This window comes from Protomyctophum bolini (genome assembly GCF_963924005.1).
Source record: "Protomyctophum bolini genome assembly, chromosome: 20".
In the NCBI taxonomy this organism is placed as follows: domain Eukaryota; kingdom Metazoa; phylum Chordata; class Actinopteri; order Myctophiformes; family Myctophidae; genus Protomyctophum; species Protomyctophum bolini.
In genome coordinates, this window is record NC_137881.1 from 18,202,360 (window position 1) to 18,223,722 (window position 21,363).

The 21,363-nt window shown below is 41.2% G+C and overlaps 1 protein-coding gene across 2 annotated transcripts; it reads left to right on the forward strand.

Moving 5' to 3' along the window:
• The first annotated feature begins 1,314 nt into the window (after window positions 1-1,314).
• On the forward strand, window positions 1,315-20,931 carry etnppl (ethanolamine-phosphate phospho-lyase). 2 transcript variants are annotated; one of them, XM_080791850.1, is made up of 13 exons: window positions 1,318-1,478; window positions 2,069-2,187; window positions 2,608-2,767; window positions 6,892-6,966; window positions 7,249-7,342; window positions 11,866-11,982; window positions 13,626-13,708; window positions 14,816-15,041; window positions 16,156-16,310; window positions 18,324-18,413; window positions 19,111-19,241; window positions 19,457-19,527; window positions 19,707-20,931. In XM_080791850.1, exons 1-13 carry the CDS (start codon window positions 1,420-1,422, stop codon window positions 19,806-19,808), a joined length of 1,482 nt encoding a protein of 493 aa, XP_080647976.1. In that variant the 5' UTR covers window positions 1,318-1,419; the 3' UTR covers window positions 19,809-20,931. The 2 variants fall into 2 exon arrangements, with proteins under 2 accessions (XP_080647977.1, XP_080647976.1); XM_080791851.1 differs by lacking the exon at window positions 19,457-19,527 and having other exon boundaries at window positions 1,315-1,478; window positions 19,707-19,849.
• Window positions 20,932-21,363: the final 432 nt, after the last annotated feature.

The window sequence follows — 21,363 nt, forward strand, 5'->3', positions numbered from 1 at the left end:
GATGAGAAACGAGGCTAATTTTTTTTCCAAAATTTCAAAAAACATGGGCTATAACCCATCGTTTTTTTATTTTTTCATTTTTTTCAAATCCTCCAAAATGATGAAAAACGGCGTGCTATAGTATGCCGTACGATATGGGCTATAGCCCACGGTCCAAAATGATGAGAAACGAGGCTAACTTTTTTTTTCAAAATTTCAAAAAACATGGGCTATAACCCATCGATTTTGTCATTTCGTCATTTTTTTCAAATCTTCAAAAATTATGAAAAACTGCGCGCTATAGTATGCCGTACGATATGGGCTATAGCCCACGGTCCAAAATGATGAGAAACGAGGCTAACTTTTTTTTTCAAAATTTCAAAAAACATGGGCTATAACCCATCGATTTTGTCATTTCATCATTTTTTTCAAATCTTCAAAAATGATGAAAAACTGCGCGCTATAGTATGCCGTACGATATGGGCTATAGCCCACGGTCCAAAATGATGAGAAACGAGGCTAACTTTTTTTTCAAAATTTCAAAAAACATGGGCTATAACCCATCGTTTTTGTCATTTTGTCATTTTTTTCAAATCTTCAAAAATGATGAAAAACGGCGCGCTATAGTATGCCGTACGATATTGGCTATAGCCCATGGTCACACATTGACTTGAAGAAACTACTACAGAAAACTGGAAACACTGCATCCTATCTGTAGGAATGAACAATCGACAGCAGGGGAAAACAGAAACAGGACGGAAGACAATGAGGCACAAGTGTGGCCTACATGGGTCACATATAATTCGCCCAGCTGGTACCCACTTAAGGCCCAATCAGATCCCAGTTCAAACCCATATAGGCAAACACAGGTGGCGCACACATGGTTCTGAAATAAAATGGCCCATTTGGATACCACCTAAGACCCACTTAAAAACCCGCATAAGCCCATATGGGCTAACACGGGTGGGCCCTTTGTGAAAACTGGGTGCACGGCCCACTCGGAACCCATGCCCATAGCCCATGTCAAAACCCAAGTGGGGCCCAGATGGACATGTTAGCTGGGGATATATAGAAATACAGTTACATGAACATATTGAGTGAACACGACGACAAAATAATTTGAAAGGAGGATCTCGACTCACTTGACTTGATCACCAGATAGCATGGCAAATTATTATTGTGACGCCTAGGGGGCATAGGAGGTCGCACTCGCACATAGAGCCTAGTGTGAGAGAGGCTCTGCCGTGGTTGTGTGAGTGCGCGTGCGCGCCCTTGTGCATACAAGGACCATAAGTGAGCGAGACTGTGCACGATCTTGCGGTAGGCTCAGCTGCTCCGCTGCTGTCAAGCTGTCCGTCCGTGACCGGTCCGTGCATATGAGAGACAAGAGTTTATTGTTTTCGGGGAAATTTCGGTTCGTATTGAACAACAAACATCAGGATGACGACGGAAGTTTTCAACAAAAGCGAGACCATCGACTTGAGGAAGAAGCACGTCGGGTATGGAAACGCATTATTTCTATATGGATCATGTGTTAACTGCATGGAATGCAGTGTTACATTGAAGTAAAAGTTTTTGAACGGTCATGCACAAATCAATCTCCACGTTCAAGTGCATGACAATCAACAGACAACATGACATGTCCTATAGGCAAATATAGGAGGATACCATCAAGAACCCCAAATAAAATTAAGTGTTTAAAGTTTAAGATTTTTTATATAGCCTACCCAAACAAAACATTAAAGAATCTACAAGCTTGTTCTGAGCTTAATTGCAGATCTGCTATTATATATTCAGTTCCTTTTAATCTTTAAATTAGATTTTTGTATTTATCTAGGAAATTATTTTGAAATACCGGTATGTTTGAATGTTGAATTTGTATTGAAAGTTTGAGAAACAAAATTTTAAATAATAATTCAAATTCAACAAAATGTATAGGAAACGAAAATTACAGGAATATTTAGGCCTACCTGTGGTGTTACAACACACACAGACAGACAGACAGACAGACAGACAGACAGACATGTTCTGCTAGGTCTCATAGTTAGTACTCACTGCGTTTGCAATCATTGTGGATCTTCCATTGCAGGCCATCTTGCAAGGTGTTCTTCAGCCATGACCCAATCAAGATTGTGCGAGCCAAAGGCCAGTACATGTATGATGAAAAAAGGGAGCGTTACTTGGATTGCATAAACAACGTAGCCCATGGTAAGCTCAGACCCGCATTTTGCAAGAGGTGGAGGAAGTACTCTTATTTTTTACTTAAGCAAAAGTATCAATACTACAGTGTATAAATAGTCAAGTTACAAGGGAAAGTCTGTAGACTCAGATTTTACTTAAGTTGAGTAAAAGCACAAATGTGTTGTGTAAAAAGTACATTTGCCTCTGTGATGGGGCAACAAGCCATCACAATTTCCATATTGTGACAGTCACATATGGAAATTGTGATGGCTTTTTGCCTGCTGCAGCATAAGGCTATAGAGGTGTTCTGCCACGCAACTTACTACTATATGTTACACATGTTCAACATGGAAATGGATGTGTCTGAAGTATCGACTTATGTTTGCTACAAAGCGTTTGGAAGTGCATGTGTGCTCTAATCCTCGTGTTCTTTCATTGATTCCTCAGTGGGCCACAGCCACCCAGATGTTGTGAAGGCTGGGGCTGAGCAGATGGAACTGCTGAACACCAACTCTCGCTTCCTACATGACAACCTTGTAAACTACGCCCAGAAACTTCAAGCCACACTACCCGACAAGCTCTCTGTCTGCTACTTTGTTAACTCTGGGTATGTGCATGATTTCTTTACCCTTAAATTTGAGATATCTCTCCTCTGTGAACGTTTACCTGATGTGGGCATAATCCTGCTAATGGAATTAATTAATTAAATAATTTAACTTAAGAGGTAGGGTAAGTTATAGTGCTGTTAGTTCAGTAACGGGGTCTCCCTATCTCTACAGCTCTTTAATAAAAAATAAATGTTCAGGTGCATTGAAAAATGTAAGCCAATTAGGAGAGAGTATCCATTTATCATCTCTGTTACAGTTCTGCTCATTTCTCTGTCATCACTTCTACTTTCAATTGTTTATCCTGTAACCTGTATGACCTGAAAATTCCTTTTCTGTTTTCTGAAGTGTTGAAGAGTCAGAGACACCCCTATTACTGAACAAACACTCTATAGCAATAAGTACTATTAATACTATATCAAAATAGTACTTACTTACTTATCCCCATTTACGCCGGCTGGCGCATAGGGCAGCAACAGAGTTTCTCCACTTGCATCTGTCTTTGGCCATCTTCTCTATGGTCCCCCAGCTCTGATATTGTTGCTGGAGCTCCTCTATCGTCCTACGCCATGTCATTTTAGGCCTCCCTTTCTTTCTCTTGCCTTCTGGGGTCCAGTGTAATGCCACTTTTGGGATTGTGCCCACTCAGTGGGCGTTCTCGCATAACTTCCAGGTACGATTTACAAAAAAGCAGTGTGAATTGGCTGCTACCAATGGCACAGTGGCCTAGTCATATATGACACCACAGAATACCTTTTTTGTGTGGCTTTTCCCCTTTATTTTATATTTTTTGAGTGGTGCAACCACTCCAAGGAACAGCAATGTCCGTGACATGTGTTGGTTGGTTCACCTATGTGACGTTAATGAGCACCAGTATGTACCAGTAGGGGCGCCAGAAACAGAGAGAGAGAGAGACAGTGCTGCTGTTGCTTGCTAATGAGAGAGAGAGAGAGAGAGAGAGAGAAGTTGCACCACTCGGTTCACACGGGTGTGATTTTTTATAGAGGGACAGACAGTAGGCTGACAGGAAACGGGGGAGAGAGATGGGGGAGTGACATGCAGTAAAGGCCGTCGGGATAGGGAATCGAGCCCGCGTCACACTGCCAGGCTCGGGCTGCCGGCCAAGGTGCCTCGACCGCTGAGCCACAACCCAGGCCTGAAAATGCCATTTTGACGTGCCAAAGTCATGTACATTCTTAGTACATGAACTTATTCAAACATTTCATCAGAGTTGTCAAGAAGATGAGGCAATACCCGATTTAACAGACTCTGGGTTCCATGGTGTAACGGTTAGCACTCAGGACTCTGAATCCTGCGATCCCATTTCAGATCTCGTGGAACCTTAACCTGAGGCCAATGTGTGCACACTGCCATTGATTAACGATTTTGTTGTAAGCGACATGCACTAGCCATCCTGTGACAACAAAGTTCTCTTTTGGGACTCGAAAGTCAGGCCTATGAAGATTGTAGGGAATGGATATGCAGTACAGAGTACACACAAGCACACAGTTATGATTAACTTTATTTGTAAGGTCAAGAACAATTACAATTAGATGCCATTTTGTTTCCCTTTTGTGTGCACTCTCACAAAACATTTATTTCTCAAGGACTTTCAAATCCTTAATGAAAGACGGCTTATTATTGCATGTAAACTACCAAAGTAAATTTAGATTCTGCCACTAAGGTGAGACAAAACAAAAAAGCCAAACTAACACGTTTTAAGTCTAATAAACATCACTGCATCTCTGATGGTATTCAAACAAATGAATGAAAGCCGCACCAAGGCATTATACATCTCAAGGTCACCACAACTAAATCTGAAGAGAAAAAACAGTTGGTTCCATTTAAAAAGAAAAAAGGGAATTGAAAGAAAATAAAAACCAAATGTCAGACTTTATTTTTAATGTTCTCCCCTGATGGTCTATATAATGCACGAGCTAAAAGAATAGGTCACATTATATTCTCAAGCCCAAAAGCAAATAACATTTTCCAGCGGGGGTGGCTATGCGTTTCCCCCCCTGCTTTATTTATACTATATTATTTTCCAGACACTAAACATCAGTACAGTACATTGTCACAAGCACGCATTGAATGTCAGATTTCATGCTGGCTAAGACATTAAAGAGAAACACTCGACAACAACACAGTTTGCATTATAGCGCAACTTTATGCTATGATCGTAGATGTGCAAATGTACACAGTGAGAAGATGGCAGAGAGGAGAGGAGAGGATATAGGAGAGAAGGGAGGGGAGGAGGGTAGAGGGCTCTCAACTCAGATCAGAGAGGAACTGTGCAATAGCTTTTCAAAAACACTCTCTTACAAACCTCAGACCCGTTACATTGTCTTGGGACACCTTAGAAACTATAATAACTCGCATATATGCAAATGTACAAGGCTGTATCATGAAGCAAGGTGGGAAAATGCGGAAGCATCAGCGTTTCCCCTTCTAAAATATAGGCTCTTAACTACAGTAGACGTGGCCTGTCAGCATATTTTTTTTACATCATTGCATAATTACATAATTTCTCTCATTCTAACTGTTAATGGAGAGAAAACATGGAAGGAAAGATTTAAGACAAAAAAAAATAGTCTTCTGGAAGGAAAGATTTAAGACAAAAAAACGAGGCTTCTGGAAGGAAAGATTAAAGACAAAAAAAACGAGGCTTCTAGAACAATACAAATCATGCATGGTATGTTGGGGTTAGTGTTGGTTGAGTCAGATGCCACTTTATGTGGGAGGGGAGGAAAGGAGCTGCTGATATCATCAACCTTCTTCTCGAAGTAGTTGACAAAAACATCAGCAGTGAGGGATGCAGGTTGAGTGGGGGGAGGGGGTTTAAGGAGGGAGGAGAAAGTGGAGAAGAGCTTCCTTGGGTTAGAAGTACAGGATTGGATTTTGGTGTGGTAGAAAGAGGTTTTAGCAGTGGTTAGTGAGAGGGCGAAGGCAGAGAGGAGTGAGTGAAAGTGGGAAAGGTCATCTGGTAGCTTTGTCTTGTGCCACTTTCTTTCGGCTGCCCTTAGAGGTGTTCGTTCAGATCTGAGAGTTTCAGATAGCCAGGGAGCCGGTGGACATGAGCGAGCTGGCCTGGATGAGAGCGGGCAGTGTTGGTCGAATGCAGATGAGATAGAGGAGAGGAAGGATGAGGTTGCAGTGTCAGGTGAGAGGGAGAGGAAGGACTCCAGGGAGGGTAGAGAGGAGAGAATAGAGGATGAGAGGGAGGAGGGGTTTAGGGACTTGAGATTGCGTCGGGAGGTGACGTTCGGAGGGTTAACAGGTTTAGGCGGGAGGGTGGAGAGAGAGAGGGAGAAGGTTATGAAGTGGTGGTCAGACCTAATTAAGGGGGTAACAGAGAGTGTGGAGGGAGAGCAGGCTCTGGAGAACACAAGGTCCAAAACATTACCAGCCTTGTGAGTGGGAGGGGAGGGAGATAGGGAGAGGTCAAATGAGGCCAGAAGGGATGTAACGGGAAGATACTTGTCTGCGGTAGGAAGGTTGAAGTCACCCAGTAGAATCAGAGGGGTGCCATCTTCCGGAAACGAGCTCATCAGAGAGTCTAGTTCTTCCAGGAAGTTCCCGAGAGTTCCTGGAGGGCGATAGAGCACAATGAGGATGAGGGGGACTGGCTGTGATATTGAGATAGCATGAAATTCACATGTTGACAGAGAAAGGTGAGAGAGATTTAAGACACGGAAATTCCATTTGGGGGATGTTAGTAGCCCTGTACCACCCCCTGTACCTGTTTGGCGAGGGGTGTGGGTGAACTTGTGTACATCAAGTGAACCATCACCTATCTCTAGCGCCACCCTCACCTCAGGCCACATTTGTCAACTAGTGATTTTGGTGATCCCTGGCCTAGGCTACAGTGTCCTCCGGTCACAATTTACACTTGCATGCAAGTATCTTAAAATGTTATGGGCAGATGACAGTGAAATTTGTCTATCCAACAATTATTGGTCTCTTGTTTGTTTGTTATACACATGCAATGTATCCATTGTGTAGGCCTTCATGCAGAGCAGCAAATAACCTTGTCTTGCTTGTTAGTGACATGGTCATACATGACTACTCCTGTGTATTCTGTGGTGACTGAGTAACTCAAAATTGACCTTTTCCCTTTGAACGTCAGGTCTGAAGCCAACGATCTGGCCCTTCGACTGGCTTGGCAGTACACAGGCCACAAAGACATCATTACACTTGACAAGTAAGCAATATTCCATGGCCCCGTTTACTTGACTGGTTCCAGCTCTAAAAATGAGCAATGACAATGTGTCATTATTGTTGTTTATTATAATTATTAGTCATACTTTAACGTGATACATTTAAACAAAGAACAGTGCTATTTATGTGTCAATTTTACAACGCACTGATGATTGTGTTTATGTATCCAACACAGTGCATGTCTTTTCCGCATTGGCAGCATATTGAACCATTACTATCACTGCAGCTGTGTTCCGTGTTGTCTGCGTTTTTTGGTTGTTTTCAGTGCATATCATGGCCACGTCTCGTCACTCATTGACATCAGCCCATATAAGTTCCACCAGCTGGCGAGTGGGGAGCAGAAACAATCTGTTCATGTGGTGAGTGCATGCTGCCCGTCTGAACCTCCTGCATTCTATCAAAACACCATGACTCAACTTGCTCCACTGGGTTTTGACAGGCTACCGTGGGTTCACTTTCGTGTATCGGTTTGTGTACACTGTACACATTCCGTGCTGCTGGCAACGAAAGAGTGAGCGTGCATTGTGTGTGTGCGTATACATACGTCAGGCACAAGTATTGTTATATTAACCCTGGTGTTAATTTTGGCCATGTCATACTGTAGGTGAACATTTTCTAAAATGTCTAAAACTTTTGCAATGCACAATGCAACACGTTGTGTTGCATTGTGATTGGCTTGTAGATTGGCTATTGTATGCTATTCAACACACAATAAAAGTATAGTATAGATAAAATTGATATTTAAGTTCAGCCTTTTCGCCCGGCCCTCCAAAATATTTTCTGATTCTCATTTGGCCCCTTGGGAAAAATAATTGCCCACCCCTGGTATAGGGTTTGAGTGGTTAATTCCTCAACACATATTCGTCGTAATAATGCTACATGAATAATAATACATTAGAATTAGCACTTAAGAGTTCTAGTTAAACAACATTGTGTGTGAATTAACACAGTTTACACAGCACAGGTCAAGTTCCTGTTCTGTTCTTGTTCAGATAAGATAAGGTCGGGGCCCTTGTGCTATTTTGTAAAAGGTGAAAGGTGTCTCACTGTGGGAGTGGAACATGCAGTAGGCCTAGTATAGCCGTCTGGGTCGACTTCTGTTGCTTTTAAATGTACAAAGTGATTTCCAATCGAGGATGACAAAAGCATTTGTACACAAAAGCAAGACTAATGTCAAACACATAAATTATAAATAAATATAATTATAAAATTAAAACTGTAGACATTTTTAAAAGCAGAGAAAAACTGAACAAAAAACATGGGTCAACCTCATATTTAGCTAAAAGCAATATATAAAAGGTGCAGGTTTGATTGTACAGTGTGTAATTTATTCATTCAACTCAAGACCATGATCACATGGTATGGAGCACAAGTGAAAGGAGATTGGCCACACACTGGTTTCAGGAAAAATAATTTACTTTATTTTAGCTTAGCAACAACAGTTTGATCTCAACGGATGGAGCACAAACAGAGCATGACAAAACGATAACCCAAAAATGATACTAAAAAGGCACCTTATTTACAAATATCTTATACGATTGTAAGGACAAAGTTAATGTCACATTAAGTAATGAAACATGGACGTTTAAACAATTTTGTAAAATGATGCATACAATATTATACACTCATATTATACAGGGTAAACAAACAGGTGGGCAGTTTACGTTTAGTACACAATGTTTGAATATTTGAAATGTGTTAAAGTTATATTAAAGTTCCGAAAATTATAATGGAAGTCAATGGAAGATTTTGGTACATCACAACTTCTTCATAGTTTCGTCTGAAAACTCTAATCGAATTTGAAAAAAGAAATCAGCTTATTGTGAACGCACAGGCCTGAACTTTGTGTTTTGTGTTTAATCCAAGTCAGAAAGGCAGTGATCATGCCTTGTTCAGTAAAGAAGTTAGAAGAAGTCTGTCATAGAATACAGAAGAGTATTATTAAAATAAGTATACAGACATGTACATCCTATATAATCCTGTCTGGTGTAGAACAGTGTAGCAAGGTTACCCGGCCTATAGTTATGACATCAACACAAGCCACAGGTAACAGCTGGTGTCACCGTCTGACAACAAATTATGCACAGAGCTGATAAGTATAGAGCTGGATACACTGTCTTCATATGCCTGTATAATAGATCTAACAATTAACGTGACAGTTAAATGTTAATGCCAAAACACAATAGGGCACAGCAGGGATTCAAACCCCATCCCAGTAAACCAGGAGCTCCATGTCTGCACCTTGGTTTGTGTGTTTTGGCACCGCAAACAATGCCCTTGCAGCCTTAGCAGCAAAGAATTACAAAACAAGTTCTTATACCTTGAAACAAATATCTTTTCTTCATGTTCTTCTGCAAATGATGGGCGTTGTCCACAAATGAGGGGAGACCAACAGCATGAGTAGCAGTATCACTGATTGTCTAAACTAAATAAAAAAAATGCTGTCAGTCTTTTGAATAAAATGTCATTTAGTTTTAGTCATATAATGTAAGATTTTAGTTGACTAAATCTACAGTTGATTTAGTTGACTAAAATGTATTTTGGTGGGCCTTGATGGCATCGTAATGGCAAATTCTAGACCTTGTTGCATGCTGAAAATCTACAAGCTCACAACGCGTCACAGACTTCTATTCCACTACAAGACACCTGAGGGCGAGAAGCGACCTCATCCGCATACACGTATCCGCCTAGGTGACAGCAGACTGCTGGGCGAGCGCTGGCCCTTTGGCATATGGCATGGGGGATGAACATATGGAATGATTTCTGTACTGGCCATATATGGAGCGTGTCTTGGGTGTACAGGGTTTGATAAATGTTTAGGTGAAAAAGGACAATGCTTATTCTCATTACCGCCACCAGCGCCATTCAGCATCTTCCAATAGATCTTTGAGTTTTTAATATGAATCCTTTCCAGTATTTCCATCCAAATGTATTTATGCAGTGCTTATATGCTCATAAGAGCTTATATGCTCCTTATTGGCCATTTCCCCTACCATAAGCCCTAAATGAATTGCATTGAATGGAATGGGAATTGAATGGGGCTATGGGGTGTTGTGCTAATTCACTTATTCCCATCGCTCAAATTATATATTTTTTGTATATATATCCTCTCTTCATAATGTAAATAATTTCCCAAGCGGCACACTTTACTACTTATTTCGATAAGAATTAGTACAACACCCCATAGCCCCATTCAATTCCTTCCATGCTTATGGTAGGGGAAATAGCCAATAAGGAGTTTTTGCACAAAAGAAAACACCTGGACCTCTTTGGTGGGGACGTAACGACTACAAAGAAACGTAAGAAAGCCTTCTAGCATGGAATTCTCCTTTAAGACTTTTTAGGAATCCCTTTTTAGTTTTTGTTCTATTCACACCAGAGTTTACCAACCAAAAAGTTGACCAATGTATGGTCATAGAAAAGTTCTAGTAGTAATAAAAAAGAGAAACTTCAGCTGGCTTTTTTATGGCCTGGTTAACTTCAGGTGGATATCAAACATCCTTTAATGTCTCAAACATTCCCACAATATCAACTGCATTTTCTGAAGTGGCCACATCACTTTTTTAGAAGTTGTTTATGATATGATGTGATGATGTCAAATGTTTTTTTATTTATTTTTTCATTTAATATCCAGCATTTAAAATATTGTTGCATTTTCTTTATTAAATGTCAAATTCTTGTTGATTTGACCATTAGAAGATCCAGAGTTTTTCTTCCTAATACAAATAACTAAATCAACATCAATTTGACATTAAAAAAAACTGTACTGGGTTTTAGAATCTGCTTTTTGTTTGTGTTTGTTTGTACGCTAAAAGTGTGACTTTGAGAGCTGTTTCACTATGCCTGTACTGTAAGACAATGTGGAGACTATTTTTGGATTATTCATTCCAGTCCTTGATTCTGATTGAGTCCCTGACACTGTAACTGTGTAACTGACACAGCCAAAATCTTTACAATATTTTAGTTTTTTCCATGTATTGTAATTTTGAGCACCTCAGCACATTTTGAGCACCTCAGAAAACCTGTAGCTCCAACGATTTAGAAGATAGAGCCATGTTTGAAGTAGCGGTGATTTTTTAAAGGGCGTGGTCATTTTCAGGTATTTCGCCCCGGATAGAGAATTGTTCACAGTTCCCAAGTTGTTCGCTGGGGTCATATTAGTCAAGGACAGTTGCGATATTCTCTCCTAAATGAAGTGCATACATATCTTAGCCAGGTCCTAGACTAATGGATGTACATTATAGCAGTAAACCGATTTTGTTTTTCATAGGCGCTCCTTTTCATCCTGTCACATCCTGTGTGTACGAGTATTGTAAACAAGACTGAAACGCCATGATACTGATATACTGTATATGTGGTCCTAGGTGTGTGTTTATCGAGTATTTTATCACAGGTCAGAATTGAGTACTGGATTTGTAACCGATTTAGAATAAACAGTAAGTTGCAACATGCAACACGGGTTATAAGCTATAATTACCTGTGTTGAAGTGAATTCTTATGGTCTCTACAGTACATGATCTTGTGTTGTCTTGTCTACATGTTATCTACAGTGCATTCAGTAGCCTACATACTGTATGGGATTGCATACCAACTGGTTGAGTTGGGTTGAGTTACCTAGGGGGGTCCCCCAGGTAACTCAATAAGACCCCATGTATCAAGTAAAAGTAAAGCAAGCTGTGCTTAGAAGTGAACCATCCAGACTTCTCAGGTTGTGGGACAGAATCAGCTTTCTGAACCAGAGTCATAAAAACCAGAACCAGAGTCAGAAGTAAACGTGGAGACTATTTTAGAGTTTCATGTCAAACAACAGAAGGCCTCGACCTGTTCCTTGTCAATCAAAGGTAAAACTCACTACCGCTCTCCTCTTCTTCCAACATCCCAGGCTCCCAGCCCCGATGTCTATAGAGGCAAATACAGAGCAGACCACCCAGACCCTGCCACAGCATACGCTGGCGATGTCAAAGACATAATAACAAATGCCCATGATAAAGGACACAAGGTGAGGAGACGTTTTGAAAGAGTGTGGTGCTCACTACTAACCCCATTCTGTATTATCTATTTTCATGAGTATATGGCTGCATATAATGATAACAACACCATTACACTATCACCAGGATAACACTCAAAACTGTAATGCTTGAAACCCACAGGCACTTTGTCGAAACGTGCGCACAATAAAGAGTGTGAGTGCATGCTTTTTTTTGTGCGTTCCCAGCATAAGGGTCCATTTGTACCCCCCCACCCCCCACTCAAGGAACCCTGAGGGTCCCTGCACCCCAATTTAAGAAACAGTGCTCTAACCCAGGAGTTCTCAACCCGTTTTGTTTTTTTGCAACTGAATGGCTGGAAAATGGAACTTAAGAGTTTACATAGTACATGTATAAACATGTACTATGATGATTTATGATTTATGATGTATTTTCTCTATTGTTAAGGTTATTGTAGCGGTCCATTTGTATGCCGGGCGAGGGTTGCGAGACATGACAAAAGCATTTCCGGGGGTGGGTCCCCAGCCAAAAACGTTGAGAACCCCTGCTCTAACCTAATAACAGTGAAAAGCTTTGATGAAATCATACTTGTATGAACTAATAGAACTGAATGTATGGTTTAAAGTGTATAACTCAGCACCATTGCTTTGATGATCCCCCAGCTCCGCCTATCGGTAATGTGAAAACAATATAATACAGCATACCTAACCATATCGCCAAAGAATATCATTAGCATGGTATGCCATTGGCAAACCACAGATTTGTTTAACTTTCAAGGCAGGTGTGTCATCGTGCCGCTCGGCGTAGGAACTCACTCAGCTTGTGCCTCACTTGAGCACGCCTCACAGGGCTCAAGCCTATTGCTGACTCAGCTTGGTTTGAGGTTCATACCAATAAAGGTATGAACATATTTTATCTATTTCAATCTTGCACAAGGCTATGTGCAGGCAAGCAGATGATTAATTGCGTCTGCTAAATGCCTAAATTGTAAATTGTAGGCTACTTGATAAAGAAATCTACTATTAAGGTGGTCTACATATGGAAATGGTCACATAATCAAGAACCTAAAAGAATCATTTGCATTTCTTACTCCCATTAAATACAGGCATCTACAGAACCATTGACCTTGGTGGTCCACAATTTGACAATTTCTCTTCTCTCTCCTCTGTCGCTTTTTCATCCACTTCTCAGGTTCAGGCCGAGGACTTGGCATGTTTAGGGCCAAATCCCAGGTCCCCTCACAGAGCACGAGAACAAGTGTTTAAGGCCCGCCCGCGTTGGCCGTTAATCCTCTGTCCCAAAGCACAACCCGAGGCAATGTCCCGGCCTCTCAGTGACAAGAAGTGGATGTCAGCCAAAGAATGACTTTAGCAGCTTCTAACGGATTTTTGTGCAGATGTAGCCTACGTCGTTGGGAGGACGAAGACAAAATGGACAATTTGGCGTATGATGGGATTGTAACCCTTTAACCATTTCCGTTGCAATATGTAAAAGATAGTGTTAAGTGTCTTAACTTGTTCAAAGTATGCAGTTGATAATTCTTGCTGTGGGATATTTTATGACCAGGCGAGGGTCTGCATGTGGATCGTCTTCCCCTCTTCCAGTCTCGCAGACTGGCTTGCTGTTGGGTCTGATACGATCTTCTCTTGTGCAGATTGCTGCTTTTATCGCTGAGTCGCTGCAGAGCTGTGGCGGTCAGATCATTCCCCCAGTGGGCTACTTCCAGAAAGTGTCAGAGTATGTACACCGGAGACTATAATAACACCTCCACGCTTCATGTGCCTTATTTCTGTTTTTAGTTACAACTAGAACCGTTACATGGCTGAATTAAGTTTTTTTTTTTTTTTTCATGTTCATGCTGTGTATGCTGTTTTCATGTCAAGGACCCCCAAATAGACAATCATTAGCCTGTAACCCTCATTAGAAAATATATGCCAAGGAAGCAAAGAGCAGATTTTTACGCCTCTGGCAGTGATTTTAATTTCAAGGACGCACAGGTTTGACCTGAATTAGGCTACGGACCCCAATTTAATGGCATTTCTATCTCTGGGAACCCAATGTATATTGTAAAATCAAACTTAATTTAACTCTGAGAGTGTTGGTTCCATTTGTACACTCAGAGTTACAGACCCATAAGGGTCCATTTGGTTCCTGATTATCATTTAGCTGGGGACCCCCTGGAACTCTCTCAAGGACTCCTACAGTAGGTCCTTGAGAGACCACACTTTTGGAACCACTGCTGTAGATTGTAAAACATGTGGGCAAACTAAGGATGTAGACACTACCGACTCAGTCAGATAACTCATAAATGGATTGAGAAGTACAAGTGTGAATATTACATTTGATCTTGCTGTTCAGGCTCTGCTATACATTACTCCCTAAGACAACCATTTAAGAGGGAGCAGGGAGATGTACATACTGTATAACAAACCTCCGCCAGGGGAAAACAGAACCCTTAGGGAAAGCAGAGCCTCCTGGTTGTGCTGGGGCGGTGGTGGGAGCAATCAAAACGCATATCCTACCATTCAGTGTGGCACAGACAATGAATCAGGTGAGCTTAAATAGATCACCAACTGTTAATAATTGTATGTGACATGTCAGCTGCTTTAAACACGATGACGTCACATACAGTAAGTACATCGCCCACATAGTGTTGCACACGAGTGTTAGTTAATCTGTCAAAGGTATCAGCCTGAACTAGCTCACAGGCATCATTTCGTAAAACCAACAATATAGGTTTGCTTGTTTCTTGTACATCACAGACACCCTTTGGCTGTGTGTGTGTGTGTGTGTGTGTGTGTGTGTACTCCTGTATACCACTGCCTTCTCCTGTCATTTCCACAGATATGTGCGTCAGGCTGGGGGTTTATTCATTGCAGATGAAGTCCAAGTGGGCTTTGGTCGTGTCGGCACTCACTTCTGGGCTTTCCAGCTGCAGGGTGAGGACTTTGTGCCCGACATCGTCACTATGGGTAAGCCAATTGGCAACGGGCACCCCATGTCCTGTGTGGTCACCACCAGAGAGGTGGCAGAGGCCTTCATGTCTTCCGGAATGGAATACTTCAATACGGTAAGAGTCTTATATTCACTTGAAAGATCTTCTTACGGTCATGTTGAGGTTTATCAAACTAATTATTACTTTGCTGTTGTTGCATGGCCTTTCCAGGCCATGTGCCCTTGGCCCCTTGGGTTATCCAGTAGAGATTATATACAACATGCCATGCTACCCTTTGACAGCTGTAGGTAGAACTTTAACTCATTAGCCTACACTGTACATGCCTCCTGCTGGAGATCTCTGCACACCTTTCTAGTGTGTTTTAGTCAATGTTTGTCTTTGATGTTCTCAGCACCCTCTGGTGGACAGATTTCATAGATAAATGGTAAATCGTGCATTTAGCTTTACATAGATTGGGTGAATGTGCATTACATTCACCCATTCAAACACCAATGGCGGAGGAAACCATGCAAGGCACCAACCTGCTCAATGGGAACAATTGGGGGTTCAGAGTCTTGCTCAAGGACACCAACTCTGGGTGAGCCCGGTGGGATCGAACTGGGAACTTACAGTTCTCCATCTTCGCAGTTTAACCAAAAAAACGGAAACACTATATTCAAACCGTTGGACTAACTGTTACAAATGCATGATACACCACTAGTGTATACGTTACTGTATATAATATTACAGACACATTGCAATTGAACCCATTCTGGACGGGAACCCCTTTTTGGTGTTTTAAGCATTATCTTATACTTTAGCTATTGAAAAACAGCAGATCTACAAGCTCTTTATAGCGTGGCACTCTGATATTGGTGAAATGGTGAAAATGTGGCACAAATCTTTGAATATACAGTAGCCTACATATTCTTTCAGAGCGAACGTTTTTAACTAAAATCTTTGCTTCTGTGGGGTCCCTGGAACATCATATTTTGAGATTAGGGGTCGCGGCCAATTAGATTCTGGGGGTCCTTGACATGAAATAGTTTGAGAACCACTGACATAGGTTTTTCAGAAAACCGTCAGGATTTAGAAGACATTTGTAGAATCGTCCTCAGGTCTAAATGTGTTAAAATGTAGTGCTTACCGTTATCCCTTGGTGACCTCCCCATCAGATATCTGTGTGGTGTGAACCTAACCTGTATATAATTCTGTCCTCCCGGTGCCGGCTTGGTTTTGGATGTCTCAGTTCGGCGGGAACCCGGTGTCCTGTGCCATCGGCCTGGCTGTCCTGGACGTGATCCAGAAAGAAGACCTCCAGGGGAATGCACTGCGTGTGGGGCTGTACCTGTGCAACCTGCTGGAGCAGTTGAAGGAGAAGCATCCGTTAGTAGGTGATATCAGGTAGAAAAACAGATAAGAGCAGGTGTACACGTTTGTGCGCGCGCGCACACACACACCACACACACACACACACACACACACACACACGCAACCGCGCGCACAAACACACACACACACACACACAGTAAGGCAAAACAAGTCAAGTATATTGAATAGCCTTTAAACAAAAGGCAATTCAAACTGCTTTTTTTTTTTAAGAATGAGACTACAAGTGTGCATATAATACTTTATCTTGGTGTTCAGCTCTGCTACATGTTTCTAACTGCTCAGCACAATTAAACACCATCATTAAACATTAAGAGCAGGGAGATAGATATACAATAACAACCCCCCCATGGAGAACAGAAATAACAGAGCCCACCTGGGTGGTGCATGGTGGTGGGCGCATAACACAACAACAACCAGGAACAACCTTCAGAAGGAAGGCAGGTAGAATGCAGACTAGTGAGCTTAAATACCCTGCCCAATTGGTCAGCTGACTGCCACATCAGCGAATTACATGTGGGTCTTGCACACACTGAATACACCCCCATAGTAATGCAGCATATTAACCCCTTGAGTATTGTTATGACCTGGCTCTTGGGCCATAACAAAGGAGGAAGACACACGGCTGTTTAAAAGTGCACAAACCAATATTTATTTACAACATAAATGTAGCTGCCCTCGAATTGTGAAATAATCAGATGTGGAGGGTCTCAACGGGTGTAATTTATTTGTCTTCAGGTACAGAAGATGATCACTGGTACACCGTGAAAACTATCAAATTGAATAAATAAATACTTTTTAGAATCATACATTTCATAGTTTCACTCACCACAATAATCATAGTTTCGCTCACAATAAAGCAGTGCATTAGATTCATCACTTCAGTATACGATAAACAATAAAAATGTTCATTTAAAGGTCAATTATAAATAATGCAGTGATACAATAACTAAGTTAATTTCAATGCAAGACCAATACCCAGGCAAATGCAAATTGCACCATAACCAAGATACCAGAGACCAAACGAAATACCACAACAAAATACAATAGACCATAAATTAAATCATGAACTCAAATGAAACAAACAAACACTGCTGTACCTCGCTCCGCTTATCGAGGGTGCTAAGGGCTGGAAGGCCACCTTGAGCTTCATAGTTCATACAGGAAGCACAGCAAACAGGCACTGTGTCACCAAACAATCAGTACTGTGATGGACACTGTGGATAAACGGTCCACATATTGTATACTGAAGCTACAAAACTTTCAATAGTGTCGAGTCAACTGGGCAAACATGAAGTTGCAAACATATCATACCATGTGGCTCTGCTGCTAGAAACACTGCATCTCTCCCTGTGTCACTCTGGCTGAGTGTGGTGAGTGGTTCTGGTGTGAGTGAAGCTAACAGGCTTCAGCTAGATATGTGTTGGTAACAGGAAGTGTCAAAATAAAGGTAAACCAGAATGAGCAAGGTAAATAACAAATTAACTTCAAACTAAAGAAAACATTGAAGTTAAAACCGAGTGTCACAGGCACTTACAATAAACATATTAATCAAACAATACTACAGTACTAAGGTGGAGTGTGTTAATCAGTAGTGTAATTGAGTGGATGTGTGGTGGGTGTAGTGTGGGGTGTTGAATGGTGCAAACAGATGCTGCTGCTCTCATGGAAGGAGAGAGAGAGCCTGAATGTGGCCTCTTATAGTGCACCCTGGGAACACACCTGATTGGCAACTCGGCAGGACCTGTGGAAAACACAAGACTACCTAACAAACCACACAGGCCCTAGTAGACCAACTACAGGGGCTGTGACAGTATATGTATGCACCTTTGAGCACAGCATGAAACCCCTCGAGTAAATCTGACTGAACTAACTCTGCAAGCTACGTATCATATGTTTTGCAATAGATACATAATACATTTTCAATCCAATTTCATTTTATTCCAAAAGAAGTGCAAGATTTGTGAGTGCGTGCATGCATGTGTGTGGGGTGACTAGGTCAAAATGATATGGTGTCATGTCTGACAGGGGTCGCGGCCTCTTTGTTGGGGTGGAGCTTGTGAAAGACCGAGTGAAACTCACTCCTGCTACAGCAGAGGCACAGGAAGTCATATACAAGTGAGTAAAAAAATGTACCACAACCAGTCTGTGACTTTCAACAGGACACTGGCTGTAGGGGACAAAACGTGGCTCCTATATCGGCCAGATGGCCAAGGCGTCTAGAAGAGACTCTGTTGGTCTATGTGTCTGTGAATCTGTATGTGGCTAATCTTGCAAACCGCCAGACAAAGTTATTTGTAACGTATGTTTAATCTTTTAGAAATATTTAACTTTTTAAAAGCCTTGCCCAACATGGACGACTGATAGCAGATTGGCCACATGAATAAGTCCAAGAGATCCATATTGAAGTGGCGCCTACTTTTACGTTTTTAATCACATTTTTTGTCAGCCTTGACAGACATGTATACGAGTATAAAACAGCCTTTAGATGGCCATCTCTTGGACAGATTTGGAAATCAATAACCCAGCTCAGAATTGGATCTGCTTCTGGGTACTGATGTATATATTTTTGTTGGTGGGAAATATTCATCAGTACTCTGAGAAAGCATATTACATCTCCCTAGTACTAATAGGGACTCCGAATCCCCCAGTACATAAAAGGTACATGAGCAGCAGTGTGGGCTTATATATCTGCTATTTTTGAATAGCCAACGCAAAAAGAAAACCCACAGATGCTTTCCCAGGTTTTTTTAACGGGTTAACCTCCCGTCCCCCCAATTAAAATGTTTAAGAGGTAAACTATTTTTGTCCCCAGGCTTAAGGAACAACGTATCCTACTTAGTGCCGACGGACCACATCGCAATGTCCTCAAGTTCAAGCCCCCAATGTGTTTCAGCATGGATGATGCTGACTTGGCAGTGCACGAAATCGACCTCATCCTCACAGGTACTCTTCATATTCCTATGTGTTTGCAGGTTTTGTGGTAGTGACTGGAGGGAGGCGTTTTGAAACAACATCCCTCTCAGGCTCATTCATTATTTAAAATGCTCAAGGTGTATCCTGATACGAACCTGTAGTGTGAGAGATCTCATTAGCAGACATTCATGTATGCGTGTTTTGGATACAATACAATGCGTCTGTCTGTCTTCCCGTTATTCTAGACCTTGAGAACGCATTGGGCTTGCATCTGCCTAGCCAAGTAAATACAGAGAATGGAGCAAGTAAGAGGAAGGTAAGCGGTGGCTCTGTTTGCGTCTGTCCCAAATGTCTAAAATAATCTGAATAGCTTGAGATTCTCAAATCGTAGGTATTGCTCAAAACCATTGCCTGTCGAGCCCGACCACATTTTTGTACACGGAGGCTAAATGGAAACGTCTCAAGGAACCTAATTTTATTTGTCTTTGTCCTAAGCTGACCTCTGAAGAAAATGGACAGGATCGCACCAAGGGGCTGCTGCACAGCATTGAGAGCACTCAAAAAGGCCCTGAACAAAAGAAACGCCTTAGGACATAACACATAACACACCGTCTTAATGAAGCGAGACCTTGTAGAAACGGCCATTGCCATCTCTCATTTTAGTTGTTCTTGGTGTAGTTAGTACACCATCATGTTTTAAAAAAAAACACAGGTTTGAAAATCTAAAATCATAGTGTCTAAAAAGTATAACTGTAATCTATGCTGAGGGGGAAAAAATACTTAATGAGGATTATTGAGGAGGTTTATTTTATTTAATTTTCATGCTGCAATGATAAATGACCAGCTTTCCCCACAATTTGCCTGATAGTGGGACAAGCTTAACTGTGTGTTCACTGTTCAGTGAAAGATTTGTGTGGCAAACCTTTCACTCGCAAATGCTTCACAGTGATGCTGGTGTGATCAATATTTTTATATATTCACAATTTGTACTTCCTTATTTTAATGCAGCGTGCTAAAACATACAGGGAGACATTTTTCTCTCCCTGGTGGGTATTACAAAAAGCCTGCGAGTTGTCACTTGCAGAAACCAAAACAGACACCTAGTTTAGTAATAAATACTTTTTATTAGAAATACAAATGCCTGGCCTGAGTGTCCATATGTATTATTTTCTTTGTAGAACCCAGGATGGCATAGTGAAATTTCATTAGGATATAGGCCATTTAATTCTGATATTTTGTTATGTCTACTTCATTTTGATCAGAGAGGAAAATACAGTTCTCAGGGCAGTTCTTGATCATTTAAATAAATGTTGAATCAGAAAGTCACACTACTTTGTCTTTTACCCATCTTGTTTGAAGGATTAACAAGAAATAAGTCTTAGCACTTACAATACCAACCCAATCCAGTAGAAAAGTGCCTTACCATGTGTGATAAGATCTGTCAAGTTAATTTTATTATATTAATTTATGTTTTAATGAAGAACGTTGCTTAATTCTCATTTATAATATATGCAATATGAACTATAAAAATGTTTTAACGGTTTATATATATGCATCTATCTTTCTATCTAGATCTAACTCCCATCTGGTGCTTTAAAATTAGTATTATTTTTGTAATACCTAATACAGGCATTAATCATGTGTCATTGAATGAAATGAATAATCACATGTTCAGCACAAAGATATGAGAAATGTATCATGCATTTTCATGTGGACTACAGTATATGAACAATAAAATGTCCTGTCTTGACATGTGACATGTCTACATATTACTCTGCTGTCAGACCTTCGTATCATTCCTCCATGTCCGTTGTTTAAATCAATTGAAGATGCCACTAAACATTGAGGTACAGTACAACAGTACAGTAGGCCTACAAACAAAATTACAAAAATGATTTCAGTGCTGAATACCATACGTTATAAGAGTCAAACGACCCTAGAGCAGGAAACAGACCTCAGAAATGTCCCAGCTTAGTTGATCACTTGTTGACTAGCCTTGGAAACCGCAGGCGTTTACTTGAACTAATCAATCAATAACTGACAGTGACAAACCAACACCACCATAGCTTGACCAGTTTGTCCTGTCTCATAAACCAGCTAAAAACAGCAAACAGGCTTTTTTCAGCAGGGTAGTGTCTTAAGATGTAGCCTA